This window comes from Delphinus delphis, chromosome 1 (genome assembly GCF_949987515.2).
Source record: "Delphinus delphis chromosome 1, mDelDel1.2, whole genome shotgun sequence".
NCBI lineage: Eukaryota > Metazoa > Chordata > Mammalia > Artiodactyla > Delphinidae > Delphinus > Delphinus delphis.
The window spans coordinates 52,277,325-52,298,691 of NC_082683.1; the positions used below are offsets into that span (position 1 = coordinate 52,277,325).

The window sequence follows — 21,367 nt, forward strand, 5'->3', positions numbered from 1 at the left end:
CTGGCGAGTCTGAAATCTGAAGGGCAGACCAGCAGGCTGGAAACTCAGGCAAGAGTTGACATTAAAGTCTGGACCCTGGGCTTCCCTGGTGGTGCAGTGGTTGAGAGTCCGCCTGCCGATGCAGGGGACACAGGTTCGTGCCCCGGTCCGGGAAGATCCCACATGCCGCGGAGCCTGTGCGTCCAGAGCCTGTGCTCTGCAATGGGAGAGGCCACAACAGTGAGAGGCCCGCATACCGCAAAAAAAAAAAAAAAAGAAAAAAAAAGAAAAAAAAAGTCTGGACTCTGAAATTTGTATGGCAAGTTGGCAGGGTTTTGTTATAGTTTTAAGGCAAAATTGCTTTTCCAGGAAACCTCAGTTTTTGCTCATAAAGTCTTCAGCTGATTAGATGGAGCCTATCCATGTTATCAAGGGTAACATTCTTAAAGTCAACTGATTGTAGATATTAATTACATCGACAAAATACCTTCACAGTAACATCTAAACTAGTGTTTGACCAAACAACTGGGCACCAGAGCTTAGCCAAGGTGACACATAAAATTTAACCATGATACCATCTATCACTACAGTCAAGAACATATTCATGACCCACAAAGATTTTCTGTGCCCTTTTGTAATCCCTATTCCTCCATCCTCAATTATTTTTAAGAATGTAAAGGAGTTCTGAGACCAAAAAGGTTGAGAATGCTCGTTATAGGTTCTTCAAAAGACATCTTCACAAAACAAGTAATAATCTTTAAGGATTTTTTTGAAAAATTTTGAAACCTGGAAAGGGATGAGATATTGTGGAGTATTTTGGCGTTTTTTTCTCACCCCAACCCGCCTCCTTTAGCAATTTTAATAGACTTATTTGGTATAGTAGCATTTTTCAAGATGCAAAGTGGAGTAGTTATTATGAAGAACAAAGGGTCAAATAAATTTGGAAAGCACCTAGTTAAAATCAAATAGATTACTGTACATTAATGTACATTATGAATTTTCACAAGAAGAATATGATGTGCAGAGTTTCCCTTTGTGACACTGTTGGTAAAAGCCCATGTCTGATTTTCACCCTTTGCTGGAAGGGATTGTCACTGTTTCAGGTCTTCAGGATGGGGGGCATGTGCCTGTCAGAGTCATAATGGAGAAGCGAGTGTTTATGCCAGATATGGTCATCTGCCTAATACACATTATTCTCGTGTAATCCTCAGAACAGTCATAAATTTTATTCACAAATCATAGGTATGGAAACTTAAGAAATTGCCCAAGGCTATGCAACTAAGAAATGACAAAGTCAGGATTGAGCCTACATCTGTTAGATGTACTGCTTAAATCTACTTATACAAAGTTGATCCCGATGTTTTCATTTTCCTGGTGTACACCTGTCCAGGGTTGGTCAAGCCTATGAGGGAATTGCCAGCTCTAACAGCAACATTGCTCTTGGTCCTTTCCTGTAGGGAATATGATGAGACCTAAACATAGGGGACAGAGCAGTATTCACTTCTCTCTTCCCCTCATCCCAGCCAAATGGCAGATAAAATCTCTTCAGCTAACTCTGCTTTGTTGCTAAATCTTTAGAGTTGTTGCTCATGTAGCCTGACCATAGCTTTAAAATTATTAAAGGGAATATTGCTTTTCATTAAAATGTACTCATATTTTGACTGTTAATGCTCACTGTTGACCATGGCAATCTTCATGGTAAGGGAATATGGATGTCTTAGGTCATTAGTTAGATGTGATTTAGATTGATCATAAAGTGATACCTACATTCTGCTAAAGGGGTTAACTAATACTACTTTCTCTAAAGACTATAAAATTGTATAACAGCAAGTTAGAAAAGCAAGTCAGTATTTCTTATTTGAAAGGGTTTCATAAAATAGCCCCTTGTATTTTCTTTTGTGTACAGATAAGTCAATATGGGGTAGAGTTGAGGGGGCAAAGAATACCTAACTGAGCCTAAAGAAGTATCAGAAATGGATGCATTTGAGGACTTGCTGTAAGGAAGGCACTAGGCTAAAGCTTTTACATATAGTATTTTTTTAAACTATTTATTTATTTATTATATTTATGGACTTTATTTTTGACTGCATTCGGTCTTTGTTGCTGCACGTGGGCTTTCTCTAGTTGTGGCGAGCAGGGGCTACTCTTCCTTGCAGTGCGTGGGCTTCTCATTGAGGTGGCTTCTCTTGTGGAGCATGGGCTCTAGGTGCGTGGGCTTTAGTAGATGTGGCTCGCAGGCTTCAGTAGTTGTGGCTCGCGGGCTCTAGAGCACAGGCTCAGTAGTTGTGGCGCACGGGCTTAGTTGCTTCGCAGTCTGTGGGATCTTCCCGGACCAGGGATCAAAGCTGTGTCCCCTGCATTGGCAGGTGGATTCTTAACCACCGTGCCACCAGGGAAGTACCAAACATATAGTATTGAGTTTAGTGCTCACAACTCAATGAGAGAGGAATTTATCCCCATCTTACTTAAGAGGGATCTGAGATTTAGGTAGGATCAGTAACTGACCTATGGCCCTACAGCTTGATCAAAGTAGTGCCAGCATTTGAACTTGGGTGTGTCTGACTCCAAAGCCTTGTCATTCTGCTGTCTACTGCCTCTACTGTTGTAAAGTAAATGAAGTGGAAAAATATTGACGTATACGGGTTTTTTAGAAATGTTTATTGAGACCTAATTACAGTGAGTAATCAGTAAATGTAATCAGGGCCAATTCCCTGAATAGGGAAATTATATGGTATCGTGTAAGGGGAGCTAAAAGACCTATCTACCTGTAATCCTTAGGTACTCTCCAAAATTCACAGTGCCTGAAACATCTTCTGAGAATTCTGTTCAGCTATGGAAAAAATTTCAGAATTTTTCAGCAGTTAGAAGTTTTGTTTTTTGTTTTGTTTTGGTTTTGGTTTTTTGTTTGTTTGTTTTTAAATAAATTGATATGGGCAGTGTAAAACTTTTTTGTTTTGCAGAAATCTCTTTTATGTGGTCTGGAGGAATTCTAGGGAAATCAGGTACATTGAGTTACCCCGTTGTCTCCCAAAGGTGATTATTAAAGCACAACGTACTTAAAAGTTGTCATGAATTATTGACTTTTTGGTATCAGGCAATTGTATATGAGTCCTATTACCTATCTAGTAACCTTTAATACTAAGAAGGAATGGAACCAACCAAGGATTGGAGAAATAGGTGTGGACTATGAGGAATTTTTAGTCTAGAATAATAAAGGCCCAGCTTGAGGACACTGAACAGTTCGTTATTCCCAGTAATTTTGCTTTGAGTGTGTCTGGAAACTGGTAGTTTCCTTATCCTTAAAAATCATTGATGAGGGCTCTAGAAATATGAGAAGGATAGGATAGATGTACTTACACTTAGTACCTTTAATTCCTTGAGGGAAAGAGCATTTTTTTATGGTTCTAGTAATATAAATTATATCTTTATAAGAGCCTTGCAATATTCTTACTAGAAGTCAAGATAAAAGAATACCAAATCAAACTAGCCAAGGATCTAAGTTACCCATCTACTGATTTTTGGTCAAAATACAGGATTAGGATTATTTTCCTTTGGAGATTCAAACCTGAGACACTTGCCATGAGGTTGACATTTATTTATTTTTTTCTTTTCTTTTTTTTTAATGTGCATTCTTATTATTTGTTTACTTATTTAACATCTTTATTGGAGTATAATTGCTTTACAGTGTTAGTTTCTGCTGTATAACAAAGTGAATCAGCTATACATAGGCATACATCCCCATATCTCCTCCCTCTTGCATCTTCCTCCCACCCTCCCTATCCCACCCCTCTAGGTGGTCACAAAGCACCGAGCTGATCTCCCCCTGCAATGCAGCTGCTTCCCACTAGCTATCTATTTTACACTGGTAGTGTATATATGTCAGTGCTACTCTCTCACTTCGTCCCAGCTTACCCTTCCCCCTCCCATGTCCTCAAGTCCATTCTCTACATCTGAGTCTTTATTCCTGTCCTGCCCCTAGGTTCATTAGAACCATTTTTTAATTTTTAATTTTTTTTTTAGATTCCATATATATGTGTTAGCATACGGTATTTGTTTTTCTCTTTTGCCTTTTGATTAAAGACCAATGATAGAAATGTCCTGGAATCAGAAGTGGTAATAATTTCATTTTCTGAGTTGTGGAAGTATTTGGTACCATTTTTTAATTTTCAGAGAAACAAATTTGATTTCTTTCTTTTGTAGCTCAGGCCTGAAATCCTTTAGGTTTTCAAATATCTTTTGAATTGAAATTATCATCTACAACAGCCTATCAGAGAACTTAAAAGTGCAGAGTACTAAATGTTTTTTTAGCCAATAACTGCTAACTTGGATTAAAGTATTTTTTCTTTAAAAAAAAAAACTATATGAATGATACTGTTAGTGTTTTCACTGTAACAGTGTGTTACCCTGTTACATCAGCTATTTTAATTTTTTGCCTTCCATACTATCTTTTCCTGTATGCATAATTTTTTCTCTCTTTTGAAAGACTCTATGGGTTAATAAACTTTTATATTTCACTGTTAGATTAGCATGCCATGACTTTGAATCTTGACATAGCTATTTGTTGGCTATCATTGACTTATGATTTCTGTTAAAGAACAAAAAGGACTCTATACCTTTTAGTTTCCTTCCACAGTAGACCGATTATGAAAGGAGAATATTGATCAGAAAGAATCAGTAAAGTGCAATGTTTGGGGCTGCTGGACTTGTAAAAGCTAGCTGTCATTTTGGTATCTTTCCTATCAATCTGATTATGGTTGTTTTGCACTTATGAATTCCTTAGAACACCTGTTTATCTGGAACAAGAAAATGTTTGACTTTCAGTGACAGGTGCAAATTATCTACATCATTTAAAATCGAGTTCAGGTAATATAGGAAAACAATAGTGCTTAGGAGGTGACTGTACTTACAGTGAAATGTCCTTTGTCCAAGCCAAGTGTGAAAACACTCACCATATTCTTTATTCTGTGGTCAGGCCAAAATTCTGTTCAAGAATGGTTTATTCACAGAGGCATCTTACCCTTATTTTTCATGATGAACACTTGACTGTCTCTTAAGTAGTTGCTTGTTTTGTTTCAAGTTTGTTACATTGATAAAAAATAGAACATCAAATTATCAGTGCTTAAAGTAGAAATCCAGCAATTCTTTGTTCCTTTTTCCACAGTAATTTCTTCCTTGCATCTATTTCTTTTCTAAGTCTTTCCAAACGTTTCTGACTTGAATTGCATTTCTGTTTCATGGCTCCTCTTTGCTTGCAGTAGCTTCTAGTGCCTTCTGCAGAATTCACAACAAAGCATATAGTTTTCTACTCACTGTTTTGATCTAACACCTTCTTTCATACAGGTTTCTGCAAAATTGGAGAAAAGGAAGGATGGGGAATAGACTTTTAGTTTTAAGGCCCTCTCTTTTTTGCTCTTTTCCATCCCTCCCTCCCTCCCTTCCTTCCTTTCCACTTTTTTTCTTCTGAGTTCCATCTGGAACTTACAGATGGTGCCTCCCGGAGCCAGGAGTATGAAGCTTAGAACTGTACTAGCCCAGTGGTCATGGCTCTATTCTCAGGTTGTCCTTCTGTCCCAGGTGCAAAATATCTATTTTCATCTTCATTTTATTTCAAGGTTTTTGACAGTTATAGGAAATTTCTTGGAGAATAGGAAACAGTATATTTATTATCTACTGATATTACTTTGGAGATATCAAAGTATAAGACAAATGATTAATAAGAACAGGTCTTCAGTGAGACAACTTGGGTTGAACTTTGGCCCTGCCACTTATTAGCTTTGTGATCTTGGTCAATTCAGTCAACCTTTTTGAATCTCGGTTTTCTCATTTTAAAGCTGTTCTTCACTGAAAGAGATGATATATGGAAAGTGATTTTTTTCATCCTGTAAAGTGCTCTGGTGGTGTAATTTTTCATAACTGGTTTTGTTTACATTTTGGAATCTTTAATATATTGTAGTAAAGATAAGTAAAGAGAATTCAGACTTTCTGATGAAACAAATTTAGTGAAAATGAAGTGGATCAACTATTCAAAAATTTCACAAACGAAGGTAGAATGGAACTGATATACTTTGAAAAAAATTTCTTTTATTTTTTAAATTAATTAATTAATTAATTAATTTATTGTTGGCTCTGTTGGGTCTTCGTTTCTGTGCGAGGGCTTTCTCTAGTTGCGGCAAGTGGGGGCCACTCTTCATCGCGGTGCGCGGGCCTCTCACTGTCGTGGCCTCTCTTGTTGTGGAGCACAAGCTCCAGACGCGCAGGCTCAGTAGTTGTGGTTCACGGGCCTAGTTGCTCCGCGGCATGTGGGATCTTCCCAGACCAGGGCTTGAATCCGTGTCCCCTGCATTGTCAGGCAGACTCTCAACCACTGCGCCACTAGGGAAGCCCTGATATACTTTTTTTTTGCTTTATGGTGGTGTGTTAGTTTCTGCTTTATAACAAAGTGAATCAGTTATACATATACATATGATCCCATATCTCTTCCATCTTGCGTCTCCCTCCCTCCCACCCCTCTAGGTGGTCACAAAGCACCGAGCTGATCTCCCTGTGCTATGCAGCTGCTTCCCACTAGGTATTTTACATTTGGTAGTGTATATATGTCCATGCCACTCTCTCACTTTGTCACAGCTTATCCTTCCCCCTCCCCATATCCTCAAGTCCATTCTCTAGTAGGTCTGTGTCTTTATTCCTGTCTTACCCCTAGGTTCTTCATGACCTTTTTTTTTCCCCTTAGATTCCATATATATGTGTTAGCATACAGTATTTGTTTTTCTCTTTCTGACTTACTTCACTCTGTATGACAGACTCTGGGTCCATCCACCTCACTACAAATAACTCAATTTCGTTTCTTTTTATGGCTGAATAATATTCCATTGTATATATGTGCCACATCTTCTTTATCCATTTATCCGATGATGGACACTTGGGTTGCTTCCATCTTCTGGCTATTGTAAATAGAGCTGCAATGAACATTTTGGTACATGACTCTTTTTTTTTTTAACATCTTTATTGGGGTATAATTGCTTTACAATGGTGTGTTAGTTTCTGCTTTATAACAAAGTGAATCAGTTATACATATACATATGTTCCCATATGTCTTCCCTCTTGCGTCTCCCTCCCTCCCACCCTCCCTATCCCACCCCTCCAGGCTGTCACAAAGCACCGAGCCAATATCCCTGTGCCATGCGGCTGCTTCCCACTAGCTATCTACCTTACAACGTTTGTTAGTGTGTATATGTCCATGACTCTCTCTCGCCTTGTCACAGCTCACCCTTCCCCCTCCCCATAGCCTCAAGTCGGTTCTCTAGTAGATCTGCGTCTTTATTCCTGCCTTACCCCTAGGTTCTTCATGACATTTTTTTTTCTTAAATTCCATATATATGTGTTAGCATACGGTATTTGTCTTTTTCTTTCTGACTTACTTCACTCTGTATGACAGACTCTAGGTCTATCCACCCCATTACAAATAGCTCAATTTCGTTTCTTTTTATGGCTGAGTAATATTCCATTGTATATATGTGCCACATCTTCTTTATCCATTCATCCGATGATGGGCACTTAGGTTGTTTCCATCTCCAGGCTATTGTAAATAGAGCTGCAATGAACATTTTGGTACATGACTCTTTTTGAATTTTGATTTTCTCAGGGTATATGCCCAGTAGTGGGATTGCTGGGTCATATGGTAGTTCTATTTGTGGTTTTTTAAGGAACCTCCATACTGTTCTCCATAGTGGCTGTACCAATTCACATTCCCACCAGCAGTGCAAGAGGGTTCCCTTTTCTCCACACCCTCTCCAGCATTTACTGTTTCTAGATTTTTTGATGATGGCCATTCTGTCCGGTGTGAGATGATATCTCATAGTAGTTTGATTTGCATTTCTCTAATGGTTAATGATGTTGAGAATTCTTTCATGTGTTTGTTGGCAAACTGTATATCTTCTTTGGAGAAACATCTGTTTGGGTCTTCTGCCCATTTTTGGATTGGGTTTTTTGTTTTTTTGTTATTGTGCTGCATGAGCTGCTTGTAAATTCTGGAGATTAATCCTTTGTCAGTTTCTTCACTTGCAAATATTTTCTCCCATTCTGAGGGTTGTCTTTTGGTCTTGTTTATGGTTTCCTTTGCTGTGCAAAAGCTTTGAAGTTTCATTAGGTCTCATTTGTTTATTTTTGTTTTTATTTCCATTTCTCTAGGAGGTGGGTCAAAAAGGACCTTGCTGTGATTTATGTCATAGAGTGTTCTGCCTATGTTTTCCTATAACAGTTTGATAGTTTCTGGCCTTACATTTAAGTCTTTAATCTATTCTGAGCTTACTATTGTGTATGGTGTTAGGGAGTGTTCTAATCTCATACTTTTACATGTACCTGTCCGGTTTTCCCAGCACCACTTATTGAAGAGGCTGTCCTTTCTCCACTGTACATTCCTGCCTCCTCTATCAAAGATAAGGTGACCATATGTGCGTGGGTTTATCTCTGGGCTTTCTATCCTGTTCCATTGATCTGTGTTTCTGTTTTTGTGCCAGTACCATACTGTCTTGATTACTGTAGCTTTGTAGAATAGTCTGAAGTCAGGGAGCCTGATTCCTCCAGCTCTGTTTCTTGTTCTCAAGTTTGCTTTGGCTATTCAGCGTCTTTTGTGTTTCCATACAAATTGTGAAATTTTTTGTTTTAGTTGTGTGAAAAATGCCAGTGGTAGTTTGATAGGGATTGCATTGAATCTGTAGATTGCTTTGTGTAGTAGAGTCATTTTCATAATGTTGATTCTTCCAATCCAAGAACATGGTGTATCTCTCCATCTATTTGTATCATCTTTAATTTCTTTCATCAGTGTCTTATAGTTTTCTGCATATGTGTCTTTTGTCTCCTTAGGTAGGTTTATTCCTAGATATTTTATTCTTTTTGTTGCAGTGGTAAATGGGAGTGTTTTCTTAATTTCACTTTCAGATTTTTCATCGTTAGCGTATAGGAAAGCCAGAGATTTCTGTGCGTTAATTTTGTATCTTGCTACTTTACCAAATTCATTGATTAGCTCTAGTAATTTTCTGGTAGCATCTTTAGGATTCTCTATGTACAGTATCATGTCATCTGCAAACAGTGACAGCTTTACTTCTTTTCTGATTTGGATTCCTTTTATTTCCTTTTCTTCTCTGATTGCTGTGGCTAAAACTTCCAAAACTATGTTGAATAAGAGTGGTGAGAGTGTGCAACCTTGTCGTGTTCCTGTTCTTAGTGGAAATGCTTTCAGTTTTTCACCATTGAGGACAATGTTGGCTGTGAGTTTGTCATATATGGCCTTTATTATTATGTTGAGGACAGTTCCCTCTATGCCTACTTTCTGCAGGGTTTTTATCATAAATGGGTGCTGAATTTTGTCGAAAGCTTTCTCTGCATCTATTGAGATGATCATATGGTTTTTCTCCTTCAGTTTGTTAATATGGTGTATCACGTTGATTGATTTGTGTATATTGAAGAATCCTTGCATTCCTGGAATAAACCCCACTTGATCATGGTGTATGATCCTCTTAATGTGCTGCTGAATTCTGTTTGCTAGTATTTTGTTGAGGATTTTTGCATCTATGTTCATCAGTGATATTGGCCTGTAGTTTTCTTTCTTTGTGACATCCTTGTCTGTTTTGTTATCAGGGTAATGGTGGCCTCGTAGAATGAGTTTGAGAGTGTTCCTCCCTCTGCTATATTTTGGAAGTTTGAGATGGATAGGTGTTAGCTCTTCTCTAAATGTTTGATAGAATTCGCCTGTGAAGCCATCTGGTCCTGGGCTTTTGTTTGTTGGAAGATTTTTAATCCCAGTTTCAATTTCAGTGCTTGTGATTGGTCTGCTCATATTTTCTATTTCTTCCTGATTTAGTCTTGGCAGGTTGGCCAGACTTGGCAATTTCTAAGAATTTGTCCATGTCTTCCAGGTTGTCCCTTTTATTGGCATAGAGTTCCTTGTAGTAATCTCTCATGATCTTTTGTGTTTCTGCAGTGTCAGTTGTTCCTTCTCCTTTTTCATTTCTAATTCTATTGATTTGAGTCTTCTTCCTTTTTTTCTTGATGAGTCTGGCTAATGGTTTATCAATTTTATCTTCTCAAAGAACCAGCTTTTAGTTTTATTGATCTTTGCTATCGTTTCCTTCATTTCTTTTTCATTTTTTTCTGATCTGATCTTTATGATTTCTTTCCTTCTGCTAATTTTGGGGTGTTTTGGTTCTTCTTTCTGTAATTGCTTTAGGTGCAAGGTTAGGTTGTTTATTCGAGATGTTTCCTGTTTCTTAAGGTAGGAATGTATTGCTGTAACCTTCCCTATTAGAACTGCTTTTGCTGCATCCCATAGGTTTTGGGTCGTCGTGTCTCCATTGTCATTTGTTTCTAGGTATTTTTTTGATTTCCTCTTTGATTTCTTCAGTGTTTACTTCATTATTAAGTAGTGTATTGTTTAGCCTCCATGTGTTTGTATTTTTTACAGATCTTTTCCTGTAATTGACATCTAGTCTCATAGCGTTGTGGTTGGAAGATACTTGACACAATTTCAATTTTCTTAAATTTACCAAGGCTTGATTTGTGACCCAAGATATGATTTATCCTGGAGAATGTTCCATCAGCACTTGAGAAAAATGTGTATTCTGTTGTTTTTGGATGGAATGTCCTATAAATATCAATTAAGTCCATCTTGTTTAATGTATCATTTAAAGCTTGTGTTTCCTTATTTATTTTCATTTTGGATGGTCTGTCCATTGGTGAAAGTGGGATGTTAATGTCCCCTACTATGAATGTGTTACTGTTGATTTCCCCTTTTATGGCTGTTAGTATTTGCCTTATATATTGAGGTACTCCTATGTTGGTTGCATAAATATTTACAATTGTTATATCTTCTTCTAGGATCGATCCCTTGATCATTATGTAGTGTCCTTCTTTGTCTCTTGTAATAGTCTTTATTTTAAAGTCTATTTTGTCTGATATGAGAATTGATACTCCACCTTTCTTTCTTCTGATTTTCATTTGCAAGGAATATCTTCTTCCATCCCCTTACTTTCAGTCTGTATGTGTCCCTAGGTCTGAAGTGGGTCTCTTGTAGACAGCATATATATGGGTCTTGTGTTTGTATCCATTCAGCCAGTCTGTGTCCTTTGGTGGGAGCATTTAATCCATTTACATTTAAGGTAATTATTGATATGTAGTTCCTATTCCCATTTTCTTAATTGTTTTGGGTTTGTTATTGTAGGTCTTTTCCTTCTGTTGTGTTTCTTGGCTAGAGAAGTTCCTTTACCATTTGTTGTAAAGCTGGTTTGGTGGTGCTGAATTCTCTCAGCTTTTGCTTGTCTGTAAAGGTTTTAATTTCTCCATCAAATCTGAATGAGATCCTTGCTGTGTAGAGTAATGTTGGTTGTAGGTTTTTCTCCTTCATCACTTTAAATATGTCCTGCCCATCCCTTCTGGCTTGCAGAGTTTCTGCTGATAGATCAGCTGTTAACCTTATGGGGATTCCCTTGTGTGTTATTTGTTGTTTTTCCCTTGCTGCTTTTAATATGCTTTCTTTGTATTTAATTTTTGACAGTTTGATTAATATGTGTCTTGGCGTGTTTCTCCTTGGATTTATCATGTATGGGACTCTCTGTGGTTCCTGGACTTGATTAACTATTTCCTTTTCCATATTAGGGAAGTTTTCAACTATAATCTCTTCACATATTTTCTCAGTCCCTTTCTTTTTCTCTTCTTCTGGGACCACTATAATTCATATGTTGGTGCGTTTAATGTTGTCCCAGAGGTCTCTGAGACTGTCCTCAGTTCTTTTCATTCTTTTTTCTTTATTCTGCTCTTCAGTAGTTATTTCCACTATTTTATCTTCCAGGTCACTTATCCGTTCTTCTGCCTCAGTTATTCTGCTATTTATCCCTTCTACAGAATTTTTAATTTCACTTATTGTGTTGTTCATCGTTGCTTGTTCCAACTTTAGTTCTTCTGGGTCCTTGTTAAATGTTTCTTGCATTTTGTCTATTCTATTTCCAAGATTTTGAATTATCTTTACTATCATTATTCTGAATTATTTTTCAGGTAGACTGCCTATTTCCTCTTCATTTGTTAGGTCTGGTGTGTTTTATCTTGCTCCTTCATCTGCTGTGTGTTTTTCTGTCTTCTCATTTTGCTTATCTTACTGTGTTTGGGATCTCCTTTTTGCAGGCTGCAGCTTCGTAGTTTCCGTTGTTTTTGGTGTCTGTCCCCAGTGGCTAAGGTTGGTTCAGTGGGTTATGTAGGCTTCCTGGTGGAGGGGACTAGTGCCTGTGTTCTGGTGGATGAGGCTGTATCTTGTCTTTCTGGTGGGCAGGTCCACGTGTGGTGGTGTGTTTTGGGGTGTCTGTGGACTTATTATGATTTTAGGCAGCCTCTCTGCTAATGGGTGGGGTTGTGTTCCTGTCTTGCTGGTTATTTGGCCTAGGGTGTCCAGCAGTGTAGTTTGCTGGTTGTTGAGTGAAGCTGGGTGTTGGTGTTGAGATGGAGATCTCTGGGAGATTTTCTCCGTTTGATATTACGTGGAGCTGGGAGGTCTGTTGTGGACCAGTGTCCTGAAGTTGGCTCTCCCACCTCAGAGGCACAGCACTGACTCCTGGCTGCAGCACCAAGAGCCTTTCATCCACACGGCTGAGAATAAAAGGGAGAAAAAGTAGAAAGAAAGGAAGAGGATAAAATAAAATAAAATAAAGTAAGATAAAATAAATTTATTAAAATAAAAAATAACTATTAAGAAAATTTTTTTTTTAAAGAAAACAGAACAAAAAAAACATGGACGGACCGAACCCTAGGACAAATGGTGAAAGCAAAGCTATACAGACAAAATCTCACACAGAAGCATACACATACTCACAGAAAGATAAAGAGGGGAAAAAATAATAAATCTTGCTCTCAAGGTCCTCCTCCTCAATTTGGGATGATTCGTTGTCTATTCATGTATTCCACCAATGCAGGGTACATCAAGTTGATTGTGGAGATATAGTCTGCTGCTTCTGAGGCTGCTGGGAGGGATTTCCCTCTCTTCTTTGTTCGCACAGCTCCCTCGGCTGAGCTTTGGATTTGGCCCCGCCTCTGCGTGTAGGTCGCAGGAGGGCGTCTGTTCTTCGCTCAGACAGGATGGGATTAAAGGAGCCACTGCTTCGGTGGGTCGTGTTCACTCAGGCTGGGGGTAGGGAGGGGTGCGGATGTGGGGCAAGCCTGCAGCGGCAGACGTCGGCGTGACTTTGCACCAGCCTGAGGCGCGCCGTGCGTTCTCCCGGGGAAGTTGTCCCTGAATCCCGGGACCCTGGCAGTGGCGGGCTGCACAGGCTCCCCGGAAGGGAGGTGTGGAGAGTGACCTGTGCTCGCACACAGGCTTCTTGGTGGCGGCAGCAGCGTCTTTAGCGTCTCATGCCGTCTCTGGGGTCTGTGCTGATAGCCGCGGCTCACGCCCGTCTCTGGAGTTCCTTTAAGCAGCGCTCTTAATCCCCTCTCCTCGTGCACCAGGAAGCAGAGGGAAGAAAAAGTCTCTTGCCTCTTCGGTAGGTCCAGACTTTTCCCTGGACTCCCTCCCGGCTAGCCGGCTAGCCGGCTAGCCGTGGTGCACCAACCCCTTCAGGCTGTGTTCACGCTGCCAACCCCAGTCCGCCAACCCCAGTTCTCTCCCTGCGCTCTGACAGAAGCCTGAGCCTGAGCTCCCAGCCCCGCCCGCCCCTCCCGGTGAGCAGACAAGCCTCTCGGGCTGGTGAGTGCCGGTCGGCACCGATTCTCTGTGCGGGAACCTCTCCGCTTTTCCCTCTGCACCCCTGTTGCTGCGCTCTCATCCACAGCCCCGAAGCTCCCCCACTCCGCCACCTGCAGTCTCCGCCCGCGAAGGGGCTTCTAGTGTGTGGAAACCTTTCCTCCTTCACAGCTCCCTCCCACTGGTGCAGGTCCCGTCCCTATTCTTTTTTCTCTGTTTATTCTTTTTTCTTTTGCCCTACCGAGGTACGTGTGGAGTTTCTTGCCTTTTGGGAGGTCTGAGGTCTTCTGCCAGCGTTCAGTAGGTGTTCTGTAGGAGTTGTTCCACGTGTAGATGTATTTCTGGTGTATCTGTGGGGAGGAAGGTGATCTCCGTGTTTTACTCTTCCGCCATCTTCTTCCTCCTCCCTGATATACTTTTTGATGTATTATGTTTTAAACTTTACAATGAGTGAAATATACAAACATATAAAAGTATATATAATGTCTGTGCACATTTTAAATAATAATCACCAATGTACCTATAATCCAGTTTATGAAATAGATCGTGTTAAATAATAATAATGATTACCCATATATATATATATCACCGGCTTAAGAAACAGAAGATTGCACATCCTTCCTCTAAACTCATCCAGAGTCATGATGTTAAATACCTTCTATATGCTCATGACTCCCAAATTTAAATGTGTAGTCTGGACTTCTCTGCTGACCTCCAGACTTGTATATCCAGCTGCGTATCTGATATGTCCACTTGCAGTGTCTAATGGGCATCTCAGACTAGACATCTCTAAAACTGAACTCCTGATTTCTGTTCCCACACACCTGTTCCTCTGTAATTTTTTTTTTTTCAATCTCAATAGCAACTCTATCTTTCCAGCTGCTTAGGCTAAAACCTTAGAGTTTTGATTCCATTTTCCCCTCACACCCCATGTAGAAGCTATCAGCAGAGCCTGTTGACAGTTCATTAGAAATACATCTAGAATCTCACTTCTCAACACCCCAACTGCTAACCTACTCCAGGCTCTTGTCTCTTTCTAGATTATTGCATTAGCCTCCCAACTGGTATCTCTGCTTCTATTGTTTTCTCTCCTTTAGTCTATTTTCAGCTTAAAGGCTGGAGTGATCTTGTTAAAAATAAGTCAGATCATGTCACTCCACTGCCAAAAACCCTCCAATGACTTCCCTTCCCCCTGGCTCAGAGCAGATGCTGTATACTGCTGACCCCCTGGTAATGCTCCCATCGGTTCTTTTTTTTAAAATAAATTTATTTATTTATTTTTGGCTGTGTTGGCTCTTTGTTGCTGTGTGCGGGCTTTCTCTGGTTGAGGTGAGTGGGGGCTACTCTTCATTGCAGTGCATGGGCTTCTCATTGTCGTGGCTTCTCTTGTTGCGGAGCACGGGCTCTAGGCGCGCAGGCTTCAGTAGTTGTGGCTCGCAGGCTCTAGAGCTCAAGCTTAGTAGTTTTGATGCACGGGCTTAGTTGCTCCGAGGCATGTGGGATCTTCCCGGGACAGGGCACGAATCTGTGTCCCTTGCCTTGGCAGGCAGATTCTTAACCACTGTGCCACTAGGGAAGCCCTCCTATCGGTTCTTGACTACTCTCCTCTTTGCTCATTCTCTTCCAGCCACACTGACATCTTGCTGTTCCTCAAATGTGTCACTGGGCTTGTTGGCCCTTAGGGTTCTTCACTTTTTGTCGGTGGCCTCTGATCTGACTTTCTTCCTTTCCTAATGCCCAGGGCTTTCAGGTCACTTCCTTACGTATGTGGCTATTTTTACCTGGTTCTAGGCCATTAGGCATGAAGTGATATCCTCAAGCAAATGGCCATTTTAAAAATCTGGTTGCTCTTTTCCTTTTGAACTCTCCTCCTGTGCCCCCTCCCCTTCTTTTTTTGTTTTACAAGGACTTCCTTTTCTCTGTTGCCAATTCAGCCGTTCATTAAAAGTATTATATTTTATTCAGCATTTTTAGATGGCTTCTTTATCAGCCATTTTGCCACGAGTCAAGGTCTGATGAATTGTTATTAACTAGTGAAGTTAGACCAATGATTTCTCATAATAATTTTTTTTTTCCTTGGATTAAAGGATGGAAGACTCCAGACAGGGGATCACATCTTGAAGATTGGTAGCACAAATGTGCAGGGAATGACCAGTGAGCAAGTTGCACAAGTGCTGAGGAACTGTGGGAATTCTGTCAGGATGCTTGTTGCAAGAGACCCAGTTGGTGAAATTTCCATAGCCCCTCCTGCCCCTGCAGCCTTACCTGTTGCCCTGCCTGCTGTAGCCAACAGGAGCCCTAGTTCTGTGAGTATACAAATTACTCTTTCATGGTAAATTCAGTACTGGGTGTGATTTACTGCAGGATTAGAAATGTTTTCCACTCCAAGTGTCGCATGCGTGTGAGTTGTGTCTCAGTGCTCAACAGGGAAGCAGAGGAGAGCCCAATTTGTAGACACTAGACAAGTTTGATTTTCTTTTTTTGCCATTTCTCAGGGTTAAGTCATTCAACTTCCCTGAGCCTCAGCTACTCATCTGTAAATTGGAGAATAATAATACCTGCATTTCTATTTCATAAGATTGGTGAACAGATATCCAGATAGTGGAGGGGAAAGTGTAACTACTGGTCAGCGTATGTGTGTTATCACTGATAAGAACAGACTGGCCAAAGGGAATAGACATTAATAATAATAATTTTTATTTTGCTTATTAACAATCATTACAGTTATATAATAATCATTACCATTAATCATTATCAAGCACCTGGAATTGTCTAAGTCATCTGAATTTTTCATAAGAATTCTGCAAGATAGGTCTTATCATCCACTTAATAGATGAGGAAATGGAAGTCTAAATAACTTGTTTTAAAGGTCATATAGGTAGTAATTTGCAAAGCTGGGGTTTGAATTTAGATCCTTCTGGTCCATTCCAAGTTCTTTTCTTGGTTTTTGTCTTTCAGTCTTATTAAGATAAAATCGACATACAGCACTTTATAAGTTTAAGGTGTACAGCCTAGTGATTTAATTTACATACATCATGAAGTGATTATCAAAATAAGTTTAGTGAACATCCATCACCTCATATACAATTAAAGAAATAGAAAAAAAAATTTTCTTGTGATGAGAACCCAGGATTTATTCTCTTAACTTTCATACATAACATACAGTGCTAATTATATTTATCATGTTGTATATTACATCTCTAGTACATATTCATCTTATAATACAAGGTACAAATGGAAGTTTGTACATTTTGACTGCCTCAATCTGGTCCCCCCATCCCGCAGTCCCAAGTTCTTTCCATCCATCTCACAGGCTCTGAATCAAGAGATAATAAGGCAAAAGGAAAGAAATAGTTTTTAAAAGGACAAGCCAGGAAGAAGAAAAGAGAAGTGATTATGGTGAGAAGGGGGTGGGAAGCCACCTTTCACATTCATTTGAGGAGCCATTCGGTGTCTTCTGGAAAGCCTTTCCCTACTTGGAACCATGTGAGTGGAAGTTTTCTGTCGGAGATATTAGAATCATTTTTCTTTTCTTCTCCAAACTAGTGAGAACCATTTTCTTTTCCATCCATTCTTCTGGTTTGCTGAAGCCTTCTACTTTGTAGTGAGGAACCAGTGTAGCTGTGTGATAAGTGAGAATTTGATGCAATCGGTTATTTACTTTCTATTATTAATGTTTTGAATTGAAAGCAAGGTATTATGTTTTTAGACACCTTACTCTTTTACAGAAATATTTTAAATTAGAAGACAAGAATGATAATCAGTTTTAGGTCGATATTTTTTGCTTACAATGGTTAGGCTTACCATTTGTTTCTAACTTTTTCTTTAAATTCTTTCAGATACAAATTTACGCTGAGTTTTTTCTAAGTGGCTGTATTAGTTTTCTCTTGTTGTATAACAAATGATCACAAACGTTGTGGCTTGAAGCAGTACCCTTTGTTGGTCCACAGCTCTGTAGGTCTGAAGTCTGGGTGAGCTCTGTTGGGCTCTTCTTAGAGTCTTACAAAGCCTAAATCAAGGTGTTGGCCTGGCTGGGCTCTTATCTGGATGCTCTGGGAACAGTCCATTTCCAAGCTCTATCATATTGTTGGCAGAATAGTTTCTTGTAGCCATAGGACTGAAGTCTCTGTATTAATGGCTGTCAGCTAAGGACCTCTTTCAGCTCCTTAAGTCCCCCTGTGTTCCTTCTCACATGACCCCTCCTTCTTCAAACCACAAGTCCAGTCCTTATGCTTCAAATCTTTTTCACTTCCCTTTCTGCCATCAATAGGAGAAAACTCTCTGCTTTTGAAGGGTGCCTGCTTAGATTAGGCTTACCTGGATAATCTCCCTTTTCCATGATATAAACACAGGAATGGCACCAGGGATCAAAAGTCAGAGACAATCTTAAACTTCTGCGTAGCACAGGCGCTCAGAAAATACTTGACAAACCATGCACAAATTGACTATGTACACAAGCTAGATAACTAAACGTTATATTTAATTAAGATTATTTTTTTCCTTTCAGGACAATTCTACTCTTTTTGAAACTTATGATGTTGAACTCATTAAAAAAGATGGACAAAGTCTTGGAATTAGAATTGTTGGTTATGTTGGAACCGCTCAGACAGGTAAATGAATCATTTCTATTTTACATTTGGAAATAATTGTAAAGGATGTTAAGGTTTCTAGAGAGTAAAATTAAATATCTGCAGATCTTAATCTAAACATTGAACAATAAAACCATGAATCTGTAATAGCAACCAATTACAAAAAATGATTAGAGAATCACAGTTTTATCTCAGTAGTTTTATAGCTGGCTCAATAGTCATTAACAAAAGAATTTAATTTATCCAACATAGTGTATAACATTTGAATTGTACTTCCTCGTTTCTAAGATAGATATATTTTGAATATTGAGACTGTTGCATATTATGACATTTTACATGTGATAAAGTAAAATGATTACTGCGTATATTTCATATTGTGAATGTCAAAAAAGTATTATTATTATGTTTAATTATCAAAAGAAGATAAAACAAATGCTTTAATTAGAATTATTTTTCTTTCATATAAAGGGAATACATTGTAAGAATAAATGCATGGCCCAAGTATCTCTGAATAATACTCCCTGAACTCCAACATGCAAAGCTTTGGTAACTTTCACTGTAAGAGTTACTCTATTATGATAAGAAATCACTATCACTAGTAAGGAAAGATAAATCTTTTTCACAAATATTTGCTAGTAAGATGAAAAGTTAAAGTTATGAAATGTTCTAGTTTTTTAAAAATTGCAAGGTTACAGAGTTAATTTTTTTTAAGTTATTATTTTGCATATTTACAGCAGGTGGAAAGATTAAAAGTGCTAATATATTCAAAGTCCTGAATGAAATTCATGTCAGACCACCTTGTGCTATTTTAGCCTAATGAAATAACTGTTTTCCCTTTAGATTTTTCTAAGTGCCACCATTTTTAGGTTCAGAATTTAAATGAGTTCTAAAGAGCTAAGTATGGATTGTATAATAATGTTGCAAAAAAAATGTACTGAGTAGCTCTTAATATGCTGTCTGGTTAGAGAAATCATAAACTTGTGGTTTATGAACCTTTATTACGTTAAGTTTTCAAGTTGTAAACCTAGTGATATACATGCAGAGTAAAATGAAGTGAATGATAGATAACAGAAAATTTGATGTTTATGTTACTGAATAAGAAAAGAATCATTTTACTTCTTTACCCTCAAAAGAAGCTTTTGGGACTGGAGCAAGGGCTGGGGGAGCAGTGTTGAATCCAAACACTAGAACATTTTATAACTCAATATACTTTTTAAACATGTAATCTTTCAAAATAGTTTTCACTTTATTCCATTCATTGGAACTTTTGAGCAGTTGCTTTGCTTAGTTTTAGAGGGAGTAGAAAAATGAATATAAGAAAAGTCTATTCAGGGAGATAAACATGTAAATAACTGTCAGTTGTTTGAGGATAAATGAAACGTATGTGTTATCAGAAATGCAAGCAAACTATCATCATATAGCAGATGAAAGACTCATTATGACAGAGGGAAATGGAGAATTCACAAAGAAAGAGGCATTTGTACTAAGCATGGAAAAGGAGACGGATTTAGATAGAAGGGTTGAGATCGACAGGAATAAAAAATGAGAAAAGGGATAGAATATAGAAAATCCTTGGTGTTTTGGTGGAACATCATGAATCTTGTGTGTCTGGACTTTTGTCTTATTGGAGCAGTAGTTGGAAGATGAAGTAAATCAAGAAGTTTGGGGCAAATTATGGAGGTCCTTGAATGTGATTCTATGAAATTTACATTTTATCATGTAGGCTGTAGGAATCCATTGTTGTTTATATTCCTTCTACAGACAATATTTTAAGTTCATTTGAAATTGAGATAAAAATATAAAATCTTCCAGAGCTATGGTCTTTCTTTTTCTAACTTTTCTTCCAGCCCTTGCCCATAGGCATGCATACTTTTTATATAGTTGTAATTTTTATATACATTTTATGATATATATAGAAGCTAACATGAGCAGTGAACTAAATGTAGGAAGACCTGTTAGGGCCCTCTTTTCTTAGTGCTGCTGAGAAATGATGAAGGTTTATGGCAAGTCAGCAGTGAGAAGGGAGATGGACCAAGAGAAGAGAGTAAGACTTAACCTGAGCTCTCCTGAATTCCAGCTGATACTGGAATGCATTTCATCAAGGTTCCATTACTGATTATTTTTCCAAAAATAGGCATCAATCAAATCATTTCAAATTTGGGTCACTTGTTATGGTGACAGTTTGAAATAATCCATCAGTTTCTCTGCTTGCATTCAGAATAGTATTTATCAAGCCTTCAGTCAGCCCCTTTAGCTAATTAACCTCTTGATATGAATTTTGCAATCAAGGCCTAATTAGAGCTTTCTTCCTTTTTCCATATGTTTTGTGCACCGTAGGAGAAGCTTCAGGGATTTATGTGAAAAGTATAATACCTGGCAGCGCTGCATACCACAATGGTCAAATTCAAGTGAATGACCAAATAGTTGCTGTAAGTAACTGCCCTCTGTTTTAGAACTGAATCAAGTTGGGGGAAAAAGTTATCATTATTATAATATATATGCAATGGGAATGGCTTAATATAGTCTCATAATGTTTTTAAAAAATTAAGTTTGTTAGTGCAGTGAAATCTCATTAATTTGGACTCTCATGGTCCTAAATTTTTTTTAATTAAAAAGAAATTTTTTAATTGAAATATAAGTTGATTTACAACATTGTGGCAATCTCTGCTGTACAGTAAAGTGACTCAGTTTTACACGTATATACCTTCATTTTTTAGTATTCTTTTCCATTATGGTTTATCCCAGGAGATTGGATATAGTTCCCTGTGCCATGCAGCAGGACCTTGTTGTTTGTCCATTCTAATTTTTTTTTTTAACTGCCTGTGAAAAAAGGAGTCACTAATGATATTGGCAGGAAAAAAAATACTGTATACATATGTATATTATAATATACATACACATATATTTGAAAGATGCTCTAGCATTCTCTTATAAAACATTTCAAGCACCTCTTTGTGTTCTTTAAATTCATCAATTTTATATGCAATTAATAGGCCATTTACTAGAGCTATTTATCTCTTTGTGAAAGTAGTTTTTCTATTAATAGTAATTTTGAGTATATACAAAATTGAGATTTTTT

General features: G+C 38.4%; 1 protein-coding gene across 7 annotated transcripts in view; it reads left to right on the top strand.

Moving 5' to 3' along the window:
- PATJ (PATJ crumbs cell polarity complex component) overlaps positions 1-21,367 on the top strand; it is a 356,331-nt gene that overhangs the window by 26,912 nt on the left and 308,052 nt on the right. For all 7 annotated transcript variants that reach the window (XM_060022954.1, XM_060022983.1, XM_060023011.1 and 4 more), the window contains exons 8-10: positions 15,787-16,005; positions 18,207-18,309; positions 20,626-20,717. In XM_060022954.1, coding sequence (XP_059878937.1) covers positions 15,787-16,005; positions 18,207-18,309; positions 20,626-20,717 — 414 coding nt within the window. The remainder of the gene's footprint in view (positions 1-15,786; positions 16,006-18,206; positions 18,310-20,625; positions 20,718-21,367) is intronic.